Genomic DNA, 22,994 nt, shown 5'->3' on the forward strand with positions numbered 1-22,994 from the left:
TCTAGAATGTTGGCACCATGCTGGCAAAGGATGCAGACAAGTCATAGTTCTTGGTTGCAGTTTTGCCATTTCCTGGTTTTCTGATCTGGGTACGTTATCTGACTCCTGAGTTGCGGTTTTCTAATTTGAAAAATAGAGGGGATGATAGAGATCTAACAGGTTAGATCTGTTTCTTCAGGAGTTCTTTGGATGGTGACTGGGTTTGTTAGATGAGTCGTGACGGGAAGGAGCAGTGGGCTGCATGTTTGGAGGGCGCTGGGGCTGTGGACTCACCCAGGCCCAGCAGTCAGCATGCTAACCCGCCCTCTCTCAGCTTCATCTGTGAGATGGCTGTCAGGAGACCTGCTTGTAAATACTGTTGTGAGGAAAGAGGGCAGAGTTGGCAACAAAAGAATGGGAAGCCGTGGTGTGTCAGTGGGATGCAGTCATCAAGGAGGAACGGTAGAGAAGGGCACGGGGCTGCATGGGCAGTGAGTAAGGATAGTGACCCCTCAGGGCCATGGTGCTGTCGCCTCCTGGGATAACTGGTCTCAGCCTCAGCTCCCTATCAGGCTGGCCTTACGGAATGCAGGAAGTCAAAAGCATTGTGGAAGAAAGCATATAGCGGGGCCTTCAGAAACACCTAACCAGCAGCCCAGGTGACTCCATGAGGTGGCAGGCCTGGCCTCTTAAAGTCATATTGCCTGCATGCAGGAGTGTGTGTGTATGTGTGTGTGTGAGAGAGAGAGAGAGAGAGAAAGAGAGAACATGTGTGGTTGTGGGGGTAGCAAAGAGCATGTTCCTTCTAAAGGGGCAGCTGCTACTTGACTCTCTGACTTTTTCCCCTGTGGGAATGTGAATCTGGGGTTACCCGGTCATCTGAGTTTGGAGAAGCCAGTGATCTGGATTTTTTGGTGACATCTTGAGATTTTCTTAGTGCTGACTGGAGAAAACAAAAGGCTTTGTGGCCCAAGTAACACACATCTGTGGGCCAGATTTGGCTGTAGGCTGCTAGCTGGTGGCCTCTGCAGCAGAGTGTTCTATAAACATGACCTGTTATTATTGGATGTTCTGGAATTTATAATAACCTCCCAGGAGCCTTTATGTTGGGGCCCTTCTAGGAATACAGTCATGCTTTCTTTGCTATCCTCGTAACTTCTCCCCAACACAGACTGGGCCTGTTTTGATATAGACTCCAGAGACTTTAAATTTGTGTGGTATAATTTGAAGAGATCCTGAAGCCAGGTGGGCAGTCAGGCTGGGAAAATAGATCTCATTAGTGGAGAGACGTGGAATATTGTCTGTGTGGTTTTTACCTCTCCTCATAAAAAGTGAAAGTGTTAGTCACTCAATCATAGCCTACCAGGCTCCTCTGTCCATGGAATTCTCCAGGCAAGAATATTGGAGTGGGTAGCCATTCCTTTTTCCAGGGGATCTTCCTGACTCAGGGCTTAAATCCAGCTCTTCCTACATTGCAGGCAAATTCTTTACTGTCTGAGCTGCCAGGGAAACCCCTTCTTGTAGAAGGTCAGAACCTACATTGCTGCTGAATGGGTCCCCAGTGTCCCCTGGGTTTGTTGAGCCATTGGGATAAATGTGATCCATTGCATACCTTTATGAATCTTTTTCATTTTTAAAAATTTGTGTTACAGAAAAAAGAGTTTGATGTGGATACCCTCAGTAAATCAGAGCTTCGAATGCTCCTCAGCGTGATGGAAGGGGAGCTGGAGGCCAGAGACCTCGTCATCGAGGCCCTGCGGGTAAGAACCTTCTAGGGCTGAGTCCCATTTCTGTGTCACTTTCTTTTCTCAGATGGCCAATGGCAAAGCTGCTGCTTCTTAATTTTTGAGTCATGTAGCTTTAAAATGTTACATCAGGTTAAAATGTGCCCCTGCTTCCAAATACCAACCCATAACCTTGATAAGCCCTAACAAACCCTCAGGTTGGATGGACATTGAAAGAGAGAATGATTCTAAACTGTCTGATTTGAGGAACTTGAGAATTAAAACTCTGTGGCTTCTGAAATTGTTTTATATTTCCCATATTTCTTTGACTAAAGACATAAGTTCTCAGGAAATTGGTAGCTTGGTATCCTACATGTATGTGAGGCCAGTGAGGAAAAATTAAGCGAATCATTTATAAAAGAAATTGCTGGTAGTAGAGGGTTTTTTCTTCCTATATAAGCTATAAATGATTTCTTATTTTCAGAAACTCTTGAGTTAAAAACTAAATCTTTATATATACATATGTATCTTTAAATTGTTTTATTACTTTTTTCATCTGATCTTATAGTAATTTTTAATTTTTCATAATTTGCAAAGAATTATCTTCCAGTATGTTAGAATACCTCAACAAAGTTTTGTTTTCTTAAAAAAAAGTTTTTAAACTTTCTTGATGTAGAATTTTCTAATTGGTTACTCCCAAGATTAGGTTTATAAGCCAAACTTGAGGGTTTTTTTTTTTTTTTTTCTGTTTTATATTTAATACTTCGTATGTAAGCAGGTGTTTCCTGATTCTTGGTCATTTAATCAAGAGGGATATATTTATTATACAGGAAGTATGGATGTATTTTTTTCACCAGGAGATAGTTCCTTAAACTTTGTCTTAGGGAGTTTAACATGTGAAACTTTGTGGAATGTATAAGCAATGTTCCCCATGTGGGTGCTAATATAGTGGGGAAAGAGGTAAGAGAGGTGAATGGTTAGACGTAATGGAGGTGGTGCATGTGCTGAGAATCCAGTTGTGCGGGGAAAGGGGCAATAGTTCCTGAAGTAATGACTTAAGTCATTTTCACAGCCTGGAAATTGCTTTTCTGGGGATAATAATGATTCTTCAATCTGATGATAAAAAATGATGGTCTCAGAAAAAAATGGATTGTGGTTATAGCCACTTCATGCCAGTGATGAGTTGAGGGTGTTGAATTTTGAATGATAAGATTTGCTAAGTAAACCTGTGCACAGTTCGGTAGTGAGAGGTTTCCATCCTGTTCCACATTTGGAACATTTGCATTGTTTTGTTGTTCAGTTGCTAAGTCACATCCGACTCTTTGCAACCCCATGGACTGCAGCACGTCAGGCTTCCCTGTCCTTCACCATCTCCCAGGGTTTGCTCAAACTCATGTTCATTGAGTCCGTGATGCAATGCAGCCATCTCATCCTATGTTGTCCCCTTCTCCTTCTGCCTTCAATCTTTCCCAGCATCAGGGTCTTTTCCAGTGAGTCAGCTCTTTGCATCAGGTGGCCAAAGGATTAGAGCTTCAGCATTAGCCCTTCCAGTGACTATTCAGGGTTGATTTCATTTGGGATTGACTGGGTTGATCTCCTTGCAGTTCAAGGGACTCTCAGGAGTCTTGCATTGTTTGCCAGTGTGTATTTTCTTGAATGAACTTTGTGGGAGAAAAGCTAAGGCAGTTCATCACTCAAGGCTGTGACTTTCAGCCCAAGGAGAGTATGACCAGTTGTGCAGCTTCTTGAGACTAAAGGGATGTGAAGGCTTCAGTTCTCCCTTAGATACTTCTCTCTCCCTCTCTCGTGCTCAGTCTCTCAACTGTGTCTGACTCTTCTACGACCCCATGGATGGTAGCCCACTAGGCTACTCTGTCCATGGGATTTCCCAGGCAAGCATACTGGAGTGGGTTGCTGTTTCCTCCTCCATGGGATATTCTTGACCCAGGGATTTGCATGTGTGTTCCCTGCATTGCAGGCAGGTTCTTTACTACTGAGCCAATGGGGAAGCCCCCTGTCCCTCTCTGTTTACCTGTAAAAGTCATCAGCACCGAGGCATTTCCTTCTGCTTACATCCATGTTGGAGTGTTTAGTGGCGTTTGTGTTTTTATGTGTCACCTTAGCAACCACATGTATTGATCTTTTTAACTTTATTGCAATACTTTCAAACTTATGCAGAGGTAAAGGCTTGTTAATGATCAGGGTTTGCCGAACTGTAAGTTTTTCATAGAATCAAAGAGTGCTGGAGCAGCAAGGAGCCTTAGATGGTATTCTAGGTCAGGGTTTGCATATCTATCAGACCCAGTTTTTCATTTTTCATGAAATACTTTGTATTCCCCTTTTACTATGTTGCAATGAAATGTATGCTAAATTGCGTATATAAGTAGGCTATGTTAAAAATAGCCAGTACATTGCCCTAATTGTGATATAAGGTGACAGGAAAGTAATTTATAATAAAATATTATTCATTTCCATATATAACTGCTGCATGACTATATTGGAAGACAAGATAAATTAGATGGGTGTTCCCACCTATTCTCATGACATTGCCATGAATGCAGTCATTGGAAAAGAATCCTGATCCAGGCTTGCCATGTCCTTGACTGGGACACAGGGAACAGATTTGCCATGGGTAAAGTGATTTCTCTGAAATAGTGACTGACTCTTGATAAAGTTCCAAACGAAAGCACACATTTACATGGGAGTTGACCATGAATAATTTAGTGTTCATTAAAGCTGAATTAAAACAGCTTGTTTATGTGTGGAAAGAAGATCCTCTGTGGGCTCAGAGAGTCATCCTGAAGGTACTAGTGAAAGGAGTGAACAGAGGGAAAGTTGTGGGGGACTTGGGACAGCTCCTGGATATGTGGCAGGCCCCAGCCCTGCTTCCCAAGTGCCACTCACTGGGACGCTGTTTTCACCTGTTTCAAGAACGCCTCCTCGGGTACTAGCCTGTAGAGCACCACCAGTCTCTCTTATATATAGACTCAGACAAAAAGGAAGTCCGTAGAAATTGTGACTTACTTCAGGTTGAAAGCGTGGCATGCTTAAACTTGGTGTGTTTGGAAATTCTTAAGGTTTTTTTGTCACTTTTTAAAATTGGGAATCGTGATTGATTTGTGTAGATGATTGAATTTCTACGAGTAGGTAATAATGTCGTTTTCACATACCTGTTGTAGACTCACTCTGGTGATTTACTGATTGGCTGTTCCCTTGGGGGCATGTGTTAGAGCTGGTGAAACTAGTGAAATATTTACTTGGGTCCAGATGTGTCCTGTAGTTACCTTTTCTTTTAATAGCGGAGTAAAAGTTAGTGACTGGCTAATGCCCCAGAAAGAAACTGGGAAGGAGAGGGAAAGTGAAACTTCCATTTTGTAAGAAATTTATTCCTAAATAGAAAGTCAAAATCTACTCAGTAAGTATTCAGTTGGGAGAAATACATTTTGTTTAAAGATAAAGTCAAAAGTAATTTCTCTGAGAATAGTGAAGATTTTTGAATTTAATATATTGTGATTTTTTTTTTTTTAAGGTAGAAGTTGCCTAATTTGTACTCTGAACTTTAAGATTTAGAAATGATTCTGTTGTGAGGCATTAAAATTCTTTAGAATTTAACAAATGTTAAAAAGGTATTTCAGACAAAACTGTTTTATTTTACTTTTTTAATCATGTTATCCTGATGGCTCTGGATAAGTTATGGTCAAGTTAGATACGGTCAAGATATGGTCAAGTTATAAGATATGGTCAAGTTACCATAAATGTTGCATAAATCATTGAATTAATTGCCTTAGCCTTGTTAGGACAATCCATAAATACAATTTTGGGAGAAAGATGTTAGGAAATTGCAGTATATATTTTGATACTTTTACTGTTTTCATATGTTTAAGGTAAAAATATTTTTCAATAAGCTTATGGCCTTATAACATGTAATATTCAACACATTAATTTTTATTGGGGAAATTATATTTTAAAAAGCAATATTAATGGAAAATCTGAATTCCATAAAGCTGCTTAACTGAAATGTTATAATTTCATCACATAAGAAATACTCTGTTTCTCAGTGATTTCCCTCTCATTCACATAAAGTAGAAATAAATCATTGAATAAGTATCAGATCAGATCAGTCGCTCAGTCGTGTCGCACTCTTTGCGACCCCATGAATCTCAGCACGCCTGGCCTCCCTGTCCGTCACCAACTCCCGGAGTTCACTGAGACTCACGTCCATCGAGTCAGTGATGCCATCCAGCCATCTCATCCTCTGTCGTCCCCTTCTCCTCCTGCCCCCAATCCCTCCCAGCATCAGACTCTTTTCCAATGAGTCAGCTCTTCGCATGAGGTGGCCAGAGTACTGGAGTTTCAGCTTTAGCATCATTCCTTCTAAAGAAATCCCAGGGCTGATCTCCTTCAGAATGGACTGGTTGGATCTCCTTGCAGTCCAAGGGACTCTCAAGAGTCTTCTCCAGCACTACAGTTCAAAAGCATCAATTCTTCAGCACTCAGCCTTCTTCACAGTCCAACTCTCACATCCATACATGACCACAGGAAAAACCATAGCCTTGACTAGACGGACCTTTGTTGGCAAAGTAATGTCTGTGCTTTTGAATATGCTATCTAGGTTGGTCATAACTTTCCTTCCAAGGAGTAAGTGTCTTTTAATTTCATGGCTGCAGTATATTCAGTATCAAATCAAGCCTAAAGGAAAATACTTTGAATTTTAATAAAGAAGGGTGCTCAGCGAGAAGCATTTGTATTTTCTGAAAACCAAGATAGACACAGAGCCTTTTGAATAAAATTTAGTTGAATATTCAAAATTTGAATCTACAACTTAGTCCATAAATCATTGTTTCAATGCTCAGTGTTTAGTTTGTGAAATCCTCTAGCCCTCACTTCATTTTCCCTGTCGCTACTGGTATTTTTTACCAGCATCTTAGTCAAAGGGGAGACAAACACAGGGAGAAGAAAATGCTGCAATTACAAAATTTGAAGAGTGAAAATTGTCTTGTGTGTGTGTTAGCCGGTGTCATTAGCATGTGTGTGTTCGTTGCTCAGTGGTGTCCAGCTCTTTGCGATCCCATGGACTGTGTCTAGCCAGGCTCCTCTGTCCTTAGAATTCTCCAGGCAAGAATACTGGAGTGGGTTGCCGTTCCCTTCTCCAGGGGATCTTCCCAACCCAGGGATTGAACCTGGGTCTCCTGCTTTGCAGGCAGATCTTTACCATCTGAGCCACCAGGGAAGTATGTTTATGTAAATATCATATCATTTAAACAATGAATTCCTTGGGCAGGAACCTCCAGATTTGCCTTCTTTTTCCACTTAGATTGGATAAATGAGAATTAGCACTATTAACAGACAGAGCAGTTCTTCCTCTTAATCTATAGTCACTATAGAGTAACCACATCATCCAGATTTTCAGGTATTACTTGCACTGAAACTTTAAAAATTAGCCAGTTTAACATTTCCTTGGATAGAAAGCATTTGTAGCCCTTAGATCATAGTGGATATCAGATTATAGACTTGACTTGTGCAGGCTGCTGCCACGAAGGGACCTAAAGTATAATCGATTAAGTAAGTGGTTCATTTCTCACCTACAGTTCTGCAGATGAATGATCTCTGCTGGAGAGACAGCTTTATGCCAGGGAGTCATTCAACCACCTGGGTGATTTCTAGCTTACCGCTCTCCTTAGGGAATTAGCTTCCTCTGTATGGTTGAAACTTGGGCAGTGCCACCTCTGCATCCCAACCTATGGCAAGGGGTGGGGGCGAGAGAGGAAATGAACAAGCAGCTTCCTCTAAGCAGTGCACACACATGCATTAGTGAGAACTTTTGTAGACACCGGAAAATGGCACTGGCTGGCTACTTGCTAGTGCTAGGGAGGAAGGGAAAAAGTTAGATGGCCTCTAACTACCCAATACAGGCTTCCCATGCGGTTCAGTGGCAAAGAATCCACCTGCCAATACAGTAGACATGGGTTCGATCCCTGGGTTGGGGAAGATCCCCTGGAAGAGGGCATGGCAACCCACTCCAGTATTCTTGCTGGGAAAATCCCAAGGACAGAGGAGCTTGGTTGGGCTACAGTCCATAGGGTTGCAAAGAGTCGGGCAGACTGAGCACAGCACAACAACCCAATACAGAGCATTGTCTTGATTTAATGTTATCATATACAGTGGCCTTTGGTACAGTACAAGAAGATCCTTCTCTTTCTACTTCCCTCTGTAAATATTTGTTGAGTACCTACTTTGTATAAGTGTGAACCGAGTATCACTGGAGCTTTATTACAATACCAAGATTGTGTTCATTTAGAGAATTCTTATATCTTGAGTTTATATAGTTCTGAGTACTGTCATTTCATCCTGAGTTATACTTGTCTCAGACTGTGACTCAGTATATATTGTGTCTAGAATATATTCCTTTTTGAAAACCTGGTCTTTCCATTGAGTTCAAAACTCAATTAAAAAGCAGTTGTAATGGTTTTGCTCTAAAGCAGATTTTTTCCACCTCAGCATAATTGACATTTGGGATCAGGTCATGGTGATGGGGCTGCAGGGAGGAAGCTGTCTTCTGCCCTCTAGGATGCTCCGTAGCCTCCCTAGCCTCTGTCTGCCTACTAGATGCCAGCAGCATCTTCCTAGCTGTGACAGACAAGAAGGCCTCCAAGTCACCCCTCCTTGGGAAACACTGCTGTAAACTAAGTTAAGGAAACTGGTTAAGGCAACTGCTGTAAACTGGTTAAGGAAATGCCACTTTCAAAACTATATTTGCTAAAATAAATGTAAGAACTTTAATGATTCAAATATATTTTGTTATGATACAGGGATTTTCCTGGGAGAGATTTTTTCTCAAAACTAAATATTAATTTGAAAATGTCCATTTTAACAAATCTCATGACTCTCAAAACACACCAGATAGCATTATAGTTTCTTAGGCAGAACTTAAATGTTTTATTTTTAAAATTCAAAAACCATAATGGCCATCTGGTTCAGTGCTGGGATCTTTACATAGAACAAAGTCAGTCTTTTTAAATAAAATGAAAGCGTTAAATAGAATAATGTTGCCACTCCTTTTGAAAGCAGCTACGCGTATACTACAGAGTATTGTGAGGATTGTCCTCAAATGACACGTCTGCGAAATAATGATAAAAGAACAACATTCTGGTTTCAGCTAAGTAAAACATACAGCCTTTTGTATTTCAGAATTCTCCTGTGATTGCAGGCAATTGATTGACCAAAATGTACCCTTTTTTGTGCTGTTTATTTTAATTAACCAGTGAGTTTGCTGAGCAGAGCTGAATTCATGAGACATGAATTGTTTCCTTCCCTGTCTGTGGAGATAACGCCTTTTCTTCTATGTTTAGAAAAAGGAAGCGAGTTGACCAGATGTGTTCTTTTCTGCAAGCATATGAATTTTCGTAATATGTAATAGCTGATGATTTTTAAGTAGCATTGTATTTGGTTTAGTAGGGCAAACAAGAAATACCAATTTTGATTCTTCTGAGAGACTTTATTTTCCCGGATGAATGGTTACTATTAGTGAAAGAAAAAAAAAATAGAAGACTACGAGGCAAAATACTGCTTTTTTTATACTAGGGGTAGGAGATGAGATACAAACTATTAGGTATAAAATAAGCTCTAAGGATAGATTGTACAACATGACAGGGAATATATCATTATTTTATGATGACTATAAATGGAGTAAAACCTTAAGAAATTGTGAATCACTGTATTATATACTTGCAACTTACAGAATATTTTACAGCAACTGTACATCAAAAAAATTATATAAGTGGAATCATATGAAAAAAAAAAGAAGGTAAAGATGCCATGAAAGCAAAGTGTTTTATCACTACCATTTAATAAGCAACTGAAGTCACTCAAGTAACATTTTCTTGCTGATTATTAATAAATGAGCAGGATATTGTGAGAACAAGCTAAAGAGGAAGTTTCCTAGCTTAGTAGTGTACCATCTGATCCACACTGTGTGCAGGATAGACTCAAGGTTACAAATGGTATGAAACCAAGAGTGTGTTTTTGTACACTTCGAAGATTATCATAATGTGTGGAACTATCAGTTGAATTAACAGTTCGTTTTTAGAACTAGGTCCTTGAAATCTGAAAATGAAGGGTCTTCCCTTGAGGCAGTCTGATAACATTTCGGCCATCTTATCTTAACCCTCAGTGGCTAAACTACAAGCCATGGATTCTTGTGGGAATTTGCTTTGCCACATGCATGACTAATTCTGTCTTGATTGTAAGAAGAAAAAAACAAGGGTCTAAAACAGTACTCAAAATTTTGCCCTCCTTCTCTTTGATTGTGGTTATTTGGGGAAGAAAAATGAAGAGGTTTCAGGTTCTGTCATTCAGTTTTCTGAGTCAAAAAATAAATTGTTGTTGAACAAATAAGGAAAGGCTGTATCCCATATTTCTAGTGTACTTGGACAGGGTGGGGGAAGATGAGGAGATCCAGCATCCATTCCTTCAACAGATGTTTATTGTCTTCAGGCATGTCCTGGGCTTCCAGGGTGGTGGACAAAGGGATATGATTTCTTTTTCATGAGTCTTATTTTTTTTTATTAATTTTTTATTGGAGTACAGTTGCTTTCTTCCTCAAGGATCTTAGGGTCTAGTGAGAGAGATTGACATTAAACCAATGAACATAGTATCTAAGTACAAATTATGATTATGAAAGAAAGGAAAGACTATTAGAGAGGTGAAGGGTCAGAAAAGGCTTTTCTGAAGAAGTGACACTCCCTGAGACTTGGAGAGAGATTGGGAGTCCAGTTGGAAGAAGAGTGTTCAGGCAAAGGGAGCCTTTGGAGAGGAAGGAGACTGACAGGTGATGGGAGCTTCGGGAGCTCAGGGAGCAGGAGAGAATGGCACAAGGTCGGATGCAGATTGAGGCTGAGGCCAGACCACACTGGAGGGTGAGGGTCATAGAAAGACTGGATTTCATCCTGGGTCAAGTAGTCAGCTGTTGGTTTGTTTAAGCTTGAGAATGCCAGTGAATTGATGTGCTATGAAAGGCATCTTTTTGGCAAATTCAACATTATTGTGCATTCTATTTTTGCATACATTTTAATTTATTAAATGTAAATATTTAATGTAACTATTTTCAGCTTGTCACCATTTTCAAGGGAAAAAATGACAAAGAACACCCTAACTGCTGGGCAGACAAAAGTCTGCAGGAGAGCCATAGTAAAGGCAGACTGTCAGAGCGGTTGTCTAAGAAATGTGAACACCTCAGATGCTGACAATTATTGCCCTTTAAGAGGGCATGGAAAATGTGCTTCCTCATTAACTTTGTCACTTAGCAATGAACAGTGTTTTTCTTCAAACCATTAAGATGAGCTGATTACGGTTTTTAGTTAAGGGCTTGTGCACCTAAAATAAGATTGATAAGGTAAATTCCCCACTTGAAATTTTTTGAAAGGCAAAATTCTATCTTCACTTGCATTTTTTCCAATCCAGTTCCCTTCCATTCATGAATTTTGCTAAGAGACCTCTTTCATGGCATGAGAGTCCTATAAATTTCTAAAGACCCATCTGTTATAAAATCAAATTCCTTTTGAACTTTTTCACATAGGGTTGGGTGAAATAGCAAAAGATTGCTTCACATGTACTAAAGGTGACCTGGCAAGAATGTAAAATACATTTCAACATGGTCAGAATTTGTTCTGCTCTAGGACATCTATGTGGCCTGTTTTAAGTGGACCATTACAGGGCTTATGCTCACATAATTATCCCCTACAAAAATAAAATGCTAGAGCTGAAAAGCCCTCCAGCAGCCCAGAATCCTTTTCATGACATTCTTCCATGGAAAACAGACCATGAACAGTCTTCTCTCAGTGTAGGCACTGCACTAGGCACCTTACTTAAAGTGGAATTGCATCTCCTATGGGCATTAGCCATTATCTCCTAATGGCTGAAATATTGCAAATAGTAAACCCTTGGGAAATCTTAACTTACCAGTGAAGTACATCGGACATGGCTGTGTATATACACAGCATAGGTTGCTTCTCACCAAGTAAGAAGGAAAGGGCCACCTGTGTGCTGCTCTCTGGGTACTGCAGCTCTTCTGCTTTTATGAAAGACTTTTTTTTAAATCCCAGGTAAATGGGGTTGGATGGATGATTTCATAGCACGTCTCTTTGGCCTTAATACACAGTTGTAGGTTTGCTCGAATTGTAAGGATTAAACAAGATAATATGCTGGCAAAGGATCTGGCACAGAGTGGGTGCTTGAAAAAATTATTTGCATTTGAATCTCAATCTGTGTTGGTATAAAGATTTTCCCCTGCCCTTTCTCCTCCTCCTCACACTTTGAAAGTTATAGGATAGATCTTGGTCACCTGCTTCCTGTCTCATAAAGTGGGCATTGCTTTTTATTTCTCAGGATAGAATTCTGACTCCTGAAGTCAGACTTTGCCAGATGAAAACTAAAGCTAATCTAGTACTCTTGCCTGGAAAATCCTATGGACGGAGGAGCCTGGTAGGCTGCAGTCCATGGGGTTGTGAAGAGTCGGACACGACTGAGCAACTTCACTTTCACTTTTCACTTTCATGCATTGGAGAAGGAAATGGCAACCCACTCCAGTGTTCTTGCCTGGAGAATCCCAGGGACAGGGGAGCCTTGTGGGCTGCCGTCTCTGGGGTCGCACAGAGTCGGACACGACTGAAGCGACTTAGCAGCAGCAGCAGCAGCAGGCTACTAATTTATCCTCACAGCAAGCCTAAGGCAGGCAGAAAAATAAGCCGTAGAAGGAAATCAGGTGGATATTTTGAACGATCATACCACAGGCTGAAAGGAGCTGGAGTCAGCATCGTTTCTGGGGGCTCTGTGGTGGCCACATGGGTCCTGAGTGGAGAGGAGTTACTTGTCAAGTGTTGTCCAGACAATGTTTTCTAAAGTGGAATTACCCACCACCACCACCCGCCCCCCTCAACCACCAAAGGAGGGCTTAGGAATTTTGAAAACTTCTAAACTGTTTTGGGAATAGGATAATACATGTTGTTAATTATTTAAAAAGTCACTTTCTAAGTGTGTAGGAATGGTGTGATAACAGTTAGATCTATGAACTGTTACAAATACTTATCCTGCAGCTTGTCAGTCTGTTCTCCACATCTCCATATTTAGGCAGCATGCTCTTTATGTTAAATCTTTGATTTTCAGTGACGTTGTTTTAAACTTGGCATGAATAATTGTTTACACCCGCCTCTGTTCCCAGCCATCTAGAAGTGAAGAGGAGGGAGGTGGTTCAGTCCTTTCAAACTAAAACAATTTCTTTTCTACAACCTCCTTACTTCACCCCATGATTGTGGTCTAGGCAGTAGGCAAACCAAAATCAAGAAAAGGGTTGATTCCATTTGACTCATTCTTCCAAGGAATCCTGAGGTTTGCTGCAGTTTCCAGCAGGCAAATTTGGAGCAGGACATGGAGATGGAATGGGACTTAACATTATCGAATTTTTATTACATACCAGCCCTTCACATATATTATCTCTTGTCATCTCTGTGAAATTGCTTGACCACATTAGGAGTGGTGAAACAGCCTCCAAGGAAAATAAGCCATCTTCTGTTTGACTCCTAACGTTGGCTCTCACCATATGCCTCTGCTTCAAAGACAGCATTAATGACACTGATCATTTTGCTAGAGCTGGAGGTTGTCATTCATGGAACTTTTGTTTTACTTTAAATGCTGTGAATTCCCAGAACATTCCCCACACACCTGTAGTTGATTGTAAATATCAAAAGCTGCACAGAAATTGAAACTACACAGAAATTGTTGTTAGAAAAGCTCCTTTTTAATCATGGGTTGTTCCCTCCCAATTGACTGCAGGTAATTATAAACAGAAATAAATCCTGCAAGACTTCTAAGATCTTATTGACTGGCATTTATGATAAGTAGAAGAGCATAATTTATTTTTTTTTTTGAAATGTTTTCTTCTTCTCACTAGTTATCACACCAAATACAGAAAAGTTCTGTAGTAAGGGTATTCTCATCTTCTGCCTGAGAACATTATGAAGCATGTGTGAATGCCGTGTGACCCAAATTTAAGAAAATGATGGAGATTTCTGAAACAGATGAGGAGGCAGTAGCTAAGGAACTGCTATTTCTGTCCTGATCATCTTCCCACATTTCAGTCATTGTTAAATCTGCCTCTTGTGGTTACATTTCACTTTTTGATATTTTTTTCTGTATTTGATCAACTTGATTCTTTTTTCATCTGCATCTGAGAAAATGGCAGGTGATAAATTGAGCCTTTAGATAGGAATTTAGTTTGGTTTCCATGAAAGGCTGTTATATTGAGTTATTTGACTTATATAATCCTTTGATTTTTTTTTCCAATTAATAGCAGTTGCAAGGAATTCATAAAATGAAATTATATAGCCAGGTAATGATAGATTCACTCCCAGAGAGGAGTGTAATATTCTTAGTAACTAATATATTAAAATGCAGATATATCATTGGCCTTGTTAAAAAGTTTAAATTTCCTTTCACAAAGGCTAAGTCAATAGAAAGTAGTTTTAGATTCAGTTCAGTTCAATCACTCAGTCGTATCCGACTTTTTGCGACTCCATGAATCGCAGCACGCCAGGCCTCCCTGTCCATTGAGATGGGAATACCAGACCACCTGACCTGCCTCTTGAGAAACCTGTATGCAGGTCAGGAAGCAACTGTTAGAACTGGACATGGAACAACAGACTGGTTCCAAATAGGAAAAGGAGTATATCAAGGCTGTATATTGTCACCCTGTTTATTTAACTTATATGCAGAGTACATCATGAGAAACGCTGGGCTGGAAGAAACACAAGCTGGAATCAAGATCACCGGGGGAAATATCAATAACCTCATATATGCAGATGACACCACCCTTAATGGCAGAAAGTGAAGAAGAACTAAAAAGCCTCTTGATGAAAGTGAAAGAGGAGAGTGAAAAAGTTGGCTTAAAGCTCAACATTCAGAAAACGAAGATCATGGCATCTGGTCCCATCACTTCATGGCAAATAGATGGGGAAACAGTGGAAACAGTGTCAGTTTTAGATTAGATTATTTTAAATAATCCCTAAAAATTAGAGATTGACAATGATTTTCTATTGCTGTGTCTTTCTCCATGAGTGACTGGGGCATAAGCCTTTCATAGACACTCTGAAAAGTGTGTGTGAGCTTCCTTGTATAGTGTCTTGACAAAATAATGAGACCTCACCGGTGAAATTCAGAACAAACCTTCCATCATCTCTGTTTGGTTAAATGCACAGATTTTGTGCCTATTTGGGGAATGGTAATACAATATGAATTTGGTTTGGAGGGGTGGTAAGTTGGACAATCAATGGAAGAACGTCAGAAACCCTTAATAGGAATTGTTAATACATTCACTTTTTAATAAGTTTAAATGTCAAATAGTTGCCTATTTAGATCGACTGTAGGCTTTGAAATAAGAAAGGATATGATAAAAACAGTGTTTAAGGGACATTAAACACTTTTAACCACTTTTGGAAATAGATTGACAGAAAAAGGGAGAGAAGTTATCTGAGGAAGCAATTACAACTGACATTTTTAAAAGTGTGGGTTCTGTAAAACTCTGATTTCTAGGTGATGGCTCTAAATGTAGGTGAAATGCCTCATGAATTAAAGGGACTTGAATAGATGTAGAAGCGATTGTGAATATAAATAACTCTTCCAGCATAATAGAGCATTATTTTCTCACTTACGACAGCAACCAGTTATTGCTAAAGCAATTTCAGTGTCAGGGTATAAACCGTTTTTGTAAAAAGGATATTGTGTTTATGCCCCATGTGAATTCATACTCAGGTAAGTAGGCATCAACTCTAGTTCTCCGAACAGCTTTTTAACTGCTAGTCATTCAACCTTCACCCAGCAAATACTTACTGAGTATTTTCCGTCATGCCTTGTGCTGGACACTGGGAAGAGTGGAAACTAGCCAGTCCCTTCCTCAAGGGATTTATTGTCTAGGAGAGGAGGTTAACCATAATTAACAAGTCACATTTGTGGTAAATGAAACAAAGGAGAAATACTGGCCACTAAGATTAGGTACCATAACTGTTAGGTTTTAAGATCCATTTTAGAAGGTTATATGAAAATAGGGTCAAAATAAGAGCACTAACAACAGCAAAATAATAACATTTATAACGTATTTAATGAAAAGGTAAATAACCATATTTCTCTCGTTTGGTCCATACTTACTATGTGTCACTAGATTTTGTGCAGCTCCTTCCAAAAGTTGTTTCACTTTGTGTATCAACTGCTATGCTCTGTCTCCTTCTGCTCTTTGCTCTCATGCAGATGGTGGCCTCATGAATTTCTTCCTGTTCAAAGTCGATGTTAGACTCCCTTATTTAGCACTCATTGGGTTACTTGAGATTACAAAGCAGTATTGCTATTTGTACCACTGACTTTATAGAGTTATTATTTTTTTAAGTTCCCTTTATAATTATTGAAGCCTCAGTTCCTTAGGGTTCTGCTGCAACTTTAGAGGGGGTTAGTGGAGATGAGGACTGAGGTTGGGTTTTTCTTTGGTTACTTTGAATTCTTTCTCAGGGAGTCCTGTGTTTACTCACAAAGAGAGATCCCCTGGGAGAATTTTCCCTCTAGGAATGTCTGAATCTTGTGATCAGCACCTTCAAAGGTCCTAACCTATGATCCTGTCAGTGGGAGAGGAGAAAGGATGCAAAGATAATACTATGTTCCTGGCTTTGTCATCTGTGGCTATGTTACAAACCACTCGGAGGCTTAATGGTTTTAAAGAACAACAGTCCTTTATTTTGCTCCCATGTCTGCAGTTGAGACTGGGCTGTGTAGGAACATTGCCATCTGCTCCTCACGTGGCAGTGGGAGGAGGACAGAGGCCGGGGCTGGAGAACCTGCTTCAGGATGGCGCCTTCGTGTGCTGGCTGCCTGCTGGGAGGGCAGTGGGACTCTCAGCTCGGGGCTTGGGTTCCTCTCCATGGGTTGCTTCGGCTTCCTTGTCACAGGGTAGCTGGGATCCATCAGTAAACGTCCTAGTAGATAGGAAGTAGCATCTTCTAGTGCCTTAAACTCTGGGTCACAAAGTCACTTTCCTCTATATTCTGTCAGGCAGTCACAGGAATCAGACTCAAGGGGAAGAGATGTAGACCTGACCACCTGGCCGGAGTGGCAGAGAATTTGGGGATAATATTTAACCAACTCCAGAAAAGTGATCTTTCTGAGCCCTGTCTGCCAGGAGTGCTACCTAGGGCTGTATGTAGATTATCTCATTTAATTCTCAGCATTGTTGCTGGAAGGCGATCTATTGTTACCTCACTTTAAGGCTCGTGGTTAAGAAATATGTTCTGTGTCATGCAGCTGACAAGTGTGGAGCCAAAACTTGAACTCTGGCCTTCCTGACTAAGTGCATCTTCCTAACCACTCTCCTATATAATCTGGTGGAAGATAACTCTGCCAAGGCTACTGATTATAATGCATGGCGGGCTTGTAAAGCATAGATGAAAGAGTTTTAATGAAGGTGATTGGTTTCTGGGACGAGGTGGCGTTCTAGGAGTCTTCTGAAGAATGATTAATTTCTAGAGCAAGTAATAATTAGAGCAACAAGAAGTGGATGTGAGTCAGACAACATGAGCACAGGATTTGTGTACTTGGGGCATAGAGGGAATAAGGAGGCCTGGAGCACAGGCTATGCACTTTAGTGGGAACTAGGACAGGATGCTGCTGGGAAAGACTGAGGGCAGGAGAAGGGGACAACAGAAAATGAGATGGTTCGATGGCATCACTGATTCAATGGACATGAGTTTGAGCAAACTCAGGGAGATAGTGAAGGACAAGGGAAGCTTAATATGCTGCAACAAGAGTTGGACACAACTTAGCGACTGAATGGCAACAAGGACAGGCTCAGTCAATGAGGTTTTGAAGGCCAAGCTGAAACATCTGTGTGACTAATAGAGTACATAGGGCAGAGTCCCTAAAGATGTCTAAGCAGGGAAACGGACTGACCCCAAAGCATTGGTTTTCAAAGTGTGGTTCCAGGCCAGCGCCTTCTGCATCACCTAGGAACTTGTTTTAAAAGTTAGTGTGTTAATTGAAAAAATCAGAGAAAGGCAAATACCAAACGATTTTACTCATATGTGAACGCTAAAACAGATGAGCAAACAAAAAGAAAAACCTCATAGATTTGGGGACCAGGTGGGTGGGTACCAGAGGAGAAGAAGAAAGACTCTGATGGGCGAGCAAGATGGGTGAAGGGAGTCAACTAGATGGTGGTGGGTAACAGCTAGATCTGTGATGGTGATCACACTGTTTTGTATACAGATGTTGAATTATAATGCTCTATTCAGTTCAGTTGCTCAGTCATGTAGACTCAGTCGTTCAGGACTCTTTGTGATCCCATGGACTGCAGCATGCCAGGCTTCGTTGTCCATCACCAACTCCTGGTGTTTGCTCAAACTCATGCCCATTGAGTCAATGGTGTCATCCAACCATCTCATCCTCTGTTGTCCCCTTCTCCTGCCTTCAATCTTCCCAGCATCAGGGTCTTTCTAATAAGTCAGATTTTCTCATCAGGTGGCCAAAGTATTGGAGCTTCAACTTCAGCATCAGTCCTTCCAATGAATATTCAGCATTGATTTCCTTTAGGATTGATTGGTTTGATCTTCTTACTGTCCAAGAGACTCTCAAGAGTCTTCTCTAAGTTCAAAAATACGGATTCTTCAGCAGTCAGCCTTCTTTAGGGTCCAACTCTCACATCCACACGTGACTACTGAAAAAACATAGCTTTGACTATACAGACCTTTGTCAGCAAAGTAATGTCTCTGCTTTTTAATATGCTGTCTAGGTTGGCCATAGATTTTCTTCCAAGGAAGAAGCATCTTTTAATTTCACAACTGCAGTTGCCATCTACAGTGATTTGCTGTATACCTGAAATTTATATTAAAAAGGAATGCAAATATTTAGACTTACACTATAGACCAGCTAACTCAGAAACTTTGGGGGTGGAACACAGTCTACTCTGTGGTCTCACAAGCCCTTCGGGTGATTGATTGGTACTCAAGTTTTAGAGCCACTGATCTGACAAATGGTCACTCACTGTAAGGCCAGATGTGTTTTATGTAACATAAAATCAGGGTGCTTTTAAATCCTCGGTACTGATTGAAATCCCTGAAGGCTGAAGAGGCTTTTTGTGCAGTAAGCAGAATGGCCAGCAAATTAGGGTCTAATGCTTTTTCTAGTTGTGGAGAGATTTTGATGAGAAAAAGACAGCCAATGACTGGTCTCAGGACAGCTTCTCCAAAAACCATCATTAAGTGACTCAACCCCGACATGTTCTCAAAGAAGTTGTGGGAATCGTGCTAAAGAAGCTTTCTAGAATTGTTGGGCTAAAATAAAACATGTTATCGAGACAGTAAGAACTGTGTATAAAAATGGATATTCTGTCACAGTCTGTGTGATCATTTTTATTGAAAACTTTTATACCCCTGATTGTTCCACAGAGGATTTAAGGTGGCTTACAAGAATAAAAACAGCAAGATGAAAGATACAAGCATGTGAAAATCAAGATTAGGAGCTAAAACAGGGGCTTACAAACCTTGTAGTCATAAGACCTTTTCTTCTCCTGAAATCTTACGTGGGGGCCCAGTACATATAACAGAAGCTGAGCCACCAAGTTGAAGCAAAAGTTGGGGCTCTATGCTTCCTGATGGGAAAAATAAAATAGTAACAGGCAAGTTACATGATTTGTGTTGTTCATAAGAAAAAGTGCCATGCTGATTACTTCCTCAGGGAAGACAGACTGCTGGTTGCTGGGGTTGAAAATGTCTTTCTTTTCTTTTTTATTAATTAATGATATATTTTGTTTTATGTTTGATTGCCCTGGGTCTTCATTGCTCCACACGGGCTTTCTCTAGCTGTGGCAAGCAGGGCCTACTCTTTGTTGCAGTATGAGGGCTTCTCATTGCAGGGGCTTCTTTTGTTGCAGGGCATGGGCTCTGAACACACCAGCTTCAGCAGTTGCAACGTGTGGGCTTAGTAGTTGTGGTTCATGGGCTTAGTTGCTCTGCGACATGTGGGATCTTCCCCGACCAGGGATTGAACTCATGTCCTGCCATGGCGGGCAAATTCTTACCCACTGTCCCACCAGGGAAGTCCTGAAATTTTCTGTAGTGCACCTTCAAATGGGAGGTGTGTTTATCAATGTCCACGTAAAATGTGATAGGAAGAGCAAGTGACTGCTTATGCCTAGCATCCAGGAGCATGAGTGAGAGGCAGGATGCTTAGGTGAGGTAGCCAGGGTGGAAGGGAAGAGGGTCAGGTGGGGGGAGGTGGGCAGGCAGCAGGGGGTTAATGCATAGCTCCCCCCCCCCCCCCACCGGGAGTTCCTTGTGAAGGAGGCAGTCAGATGATCCTCTAAATAAACAGATGGGCTGTGTAACCTTCAAACCATTTGCTAGTATGATCTATCATTTACTAATGTTCCTTGTTTAATCAGTTTATGTACACGTTTTTCGGACAGAACAAGTCATTTATATTCAAACATGGTTAGACAGAGCAGTAGCTATAAGAATGAATGTGGAACAGAAAAGCATGAAAATGGTTTATATCAGTGTTTGCAAAAGAAAATGAGAATTCACATTAAATAACTTTGGCTTATAACAGTTTCTAAGAATGTCCAGCGACTGCCTGGAACAAACATTTTTATGTCACAAATTTATGAATATACTTTGTAGTTCAGGAACTGTTGGTTGACTTTAAACACTGTATGTACCACATTCTAGCACTGTAATAATTTCGCTAAATATTTCCTCTAATCAACTGACTTCATTTTGGAAGTTCATCAGTTTGCAAGCTTATCAGTTTTCCACATGGTTGGTTTTGGACTTTCCAATTCCCTTTATTGTAACTGTTCATGCTTTGAAAACTAGTTTGTGCCACATTTTTTCCAGCACACCTCAAATGGTTTAAAATGTTACAAACACTTTGGTAACCCTGCAATCTAGAATTTTGTTACTCATGTGTTTCTTCCTGCCAGTGGACTGTGTATGGATTTTTACAAGGCCCTGTTGCTACTCTCTGCCTGTCTCCACACAGGATAGCATGTTTTCAAATTGTAACTAACCAAGTGTAACTGTTGGTAAATATTCACTGTCATATCAAGTTAGGCTACCTTACCTAAATGAAACCAACTATAGTACCCTAATTAAAAATGAGAGTATTTTAAGTAAAACAAAGTAGCTAGCTTTTAAACCTTGACATTTTTAACAACAAAGTGAAGATTCCCCATTAGGAATAATAACAGAACAACTTTTAAAAGGTTTTACTAGTAAAAATATTTATTAGAATTGAAAGTTTATATAAGCTTCATAAAATATGACAATTTATAGGCTATTCAAATGTGTCTCATCATTAATCATTGACCTAACTGTATCAGTAATATTGTATGATGTTTTAAAGTCACAGTTTTGTTTTATTTTTGTTTTGTACATATTTGATAGGACCAGTATGGAATCAGTCTTTCTCTCTGACAGTTTTCCTCACTAATAACTGTTTTAATTCTTCAGGTACTAGAAGTTATACTAACTTTTCTTAATAGAAACATATATCATTTGATAAATTCTGACTTTAAAATTCATTGATAATCTTAACCTCCATAATGTAACTGTAACCGCATTACTCAGGATTGTTTTATATTCTTCATTTTTATCAAGCATTTTCAGTAATTTTAGGGCTCGTCAATTATAGCCTTTTTGACTGTACTGTATTTTATAGGACTGAAGAAATAAAACCTAATTATTCTTCTATATTCTCTAATCTGCTATTTTTCTTTTAGTGGTAGGCAGAAATGATTTTCAAAATGTTAATAGCATTACATAGGCCCCAGTAAATCAAGGATTCCTAACTAGCCAAGACATACGACATCCATTACACCATCTTCTGCATACTAGCTGAACAAGAGCTTTTGTGATGGGTATCTTTTAGAAATGTTTTAGCTTGGAAAGCCTTCCAAGGAGATGCACAGTCCAATCAGATACATTTGCTGTGTCATCTTAATGCATCTTGGTAACACCTGTTAATGATTTTAGAATGACCTATTCATATAAACTAAAACCTGTAATTTAAGTGTGTGCAGATTTAAGTGACAATTTACAAAGAATTTAAGTTATGCTATTTAAAATAGTGTGCCTATTTCCTAATTATTGAAGCAACATATGTTCTTTGTAGAATGTCTTAAAAAGGCACCAAAAATGAAACTCAGCCTTCATTCAGAAGTAACCATTTGTATCTGCATTAATGAGGGTACATGGTATATATCTCTCAAAATGCAATCATGCACTACATAATAATTTGTATAACCTGTTTTTCCCAGTATATTATGTATATGTCACTAGATACTTATCAACATTGTGATTTTTAGTCACCACATGTCATTTATTTAATGAAACCTCAACGACTGGAAGTCTCCTTCCACATGTTAGATTACATGAGGTCTAGCTGCAGTTCCTCCTTTGCAGATCCCCCCAATTCCCTTGGTCTTCTCAGTTTGCCCTGTTCACTTAGCAAATCCCCATGCTTGTTGAATTCAACTCTCTGCCGACCTCATGTCCACACCCACAGGGTAGCACAGGCTGGAGCAAAGCATCCCGCCTTGCTGACCGGACTCACTTTAAATTCCTGACCATTTGTGCCTCACGTTGGCCCTTGGTGCTGGTTGGCAGTGACAGCACATTTCTTAGTGCTTTCCTCACCTGTTCCTCTAGATGCTTTTGCGCTTGCTTCCCCTGTGGAGACCTTGCTTCAGCACCTCCTCCCTTTCTTCACTCTGGTCTGCGTTCCGTTTCACTGAGAGTGTGGAGGCAATCAGAAAGAACTGCCATCCTCTCTCACCGGCGCATGGACCAACGCAGGCATCTGTCCCCACACTCGTTTTTCCTCCTCTCACTGTGGGCAGACTGCCCTTGTTTCTGGCTCAGGCTCTGCTGGCCCATGTGCACCCACTTCCGTGCCTTCTCAAATATTCAGGGACACCTCTTCAGCAATTATTCCCAACCCTTCTGTGTCATCAAATTTTTCCTCAAATTGGCCTTGCCTCCCACTGGTGCTTCACTTCCTTCTGCTGTGTTACAGCAAAACTCCCTGAAATAGTTGTCTGCTAGCTGACGCCATTCCTTTTCTTCCGCTCTCCCTCCCTTGGACCTCCTCTAATCAGGCTTTTCCCAGCACTTTCTCTACCAAGAGTCAACCCCACTTTGTAGTTGTCAGGAAAAAAAAAAAAAAACAAAACGAATGAAGAAACAACCTCAGAGTAAGACTTGGTTC

At 40.3% G+C, this 22,994-nt stretch overlaps 1 protein-coding gene across 1 annotated transcript in view; it reads left to right on the forward strand.

Annotated features, from left to right (window-relative positions):
- CTTNBP2 (cortactin binding protein 2) overlaps nt 1-22,994 on the forward strand; it is a 169,358-nt gene that overhangs the window by 11,751 nt on the left and 134,613 nt on the right. Inside the window, exon 2 of the mRNA XM_055590284.1 lies at nt 1,632-1,739. Coding sequence (XP_055446259.1) covers nt 1,632-1,739 — 108 coding nt within the window. The remainder of the gene's footprint in view (nt 1-1,631; nt 1,740-22,994) is intronic.

Source organism: Bubalus kerabau, chromosome 8, assembly GCF_029407905.1.
Source record: "Bubalus kerabau isolate K-KA32 ecotype Philippines breed swamp buffalo chromosome 8, PCC_UOA_SB_1v2, whole genome shotgun sequence".
NCBI classification, from domain to species: Eukaryota; Metazoa; Chordata; class Mammalia; order Artiodactyla; family Bovidae; genus Bubalus; species Bubalus kerabau.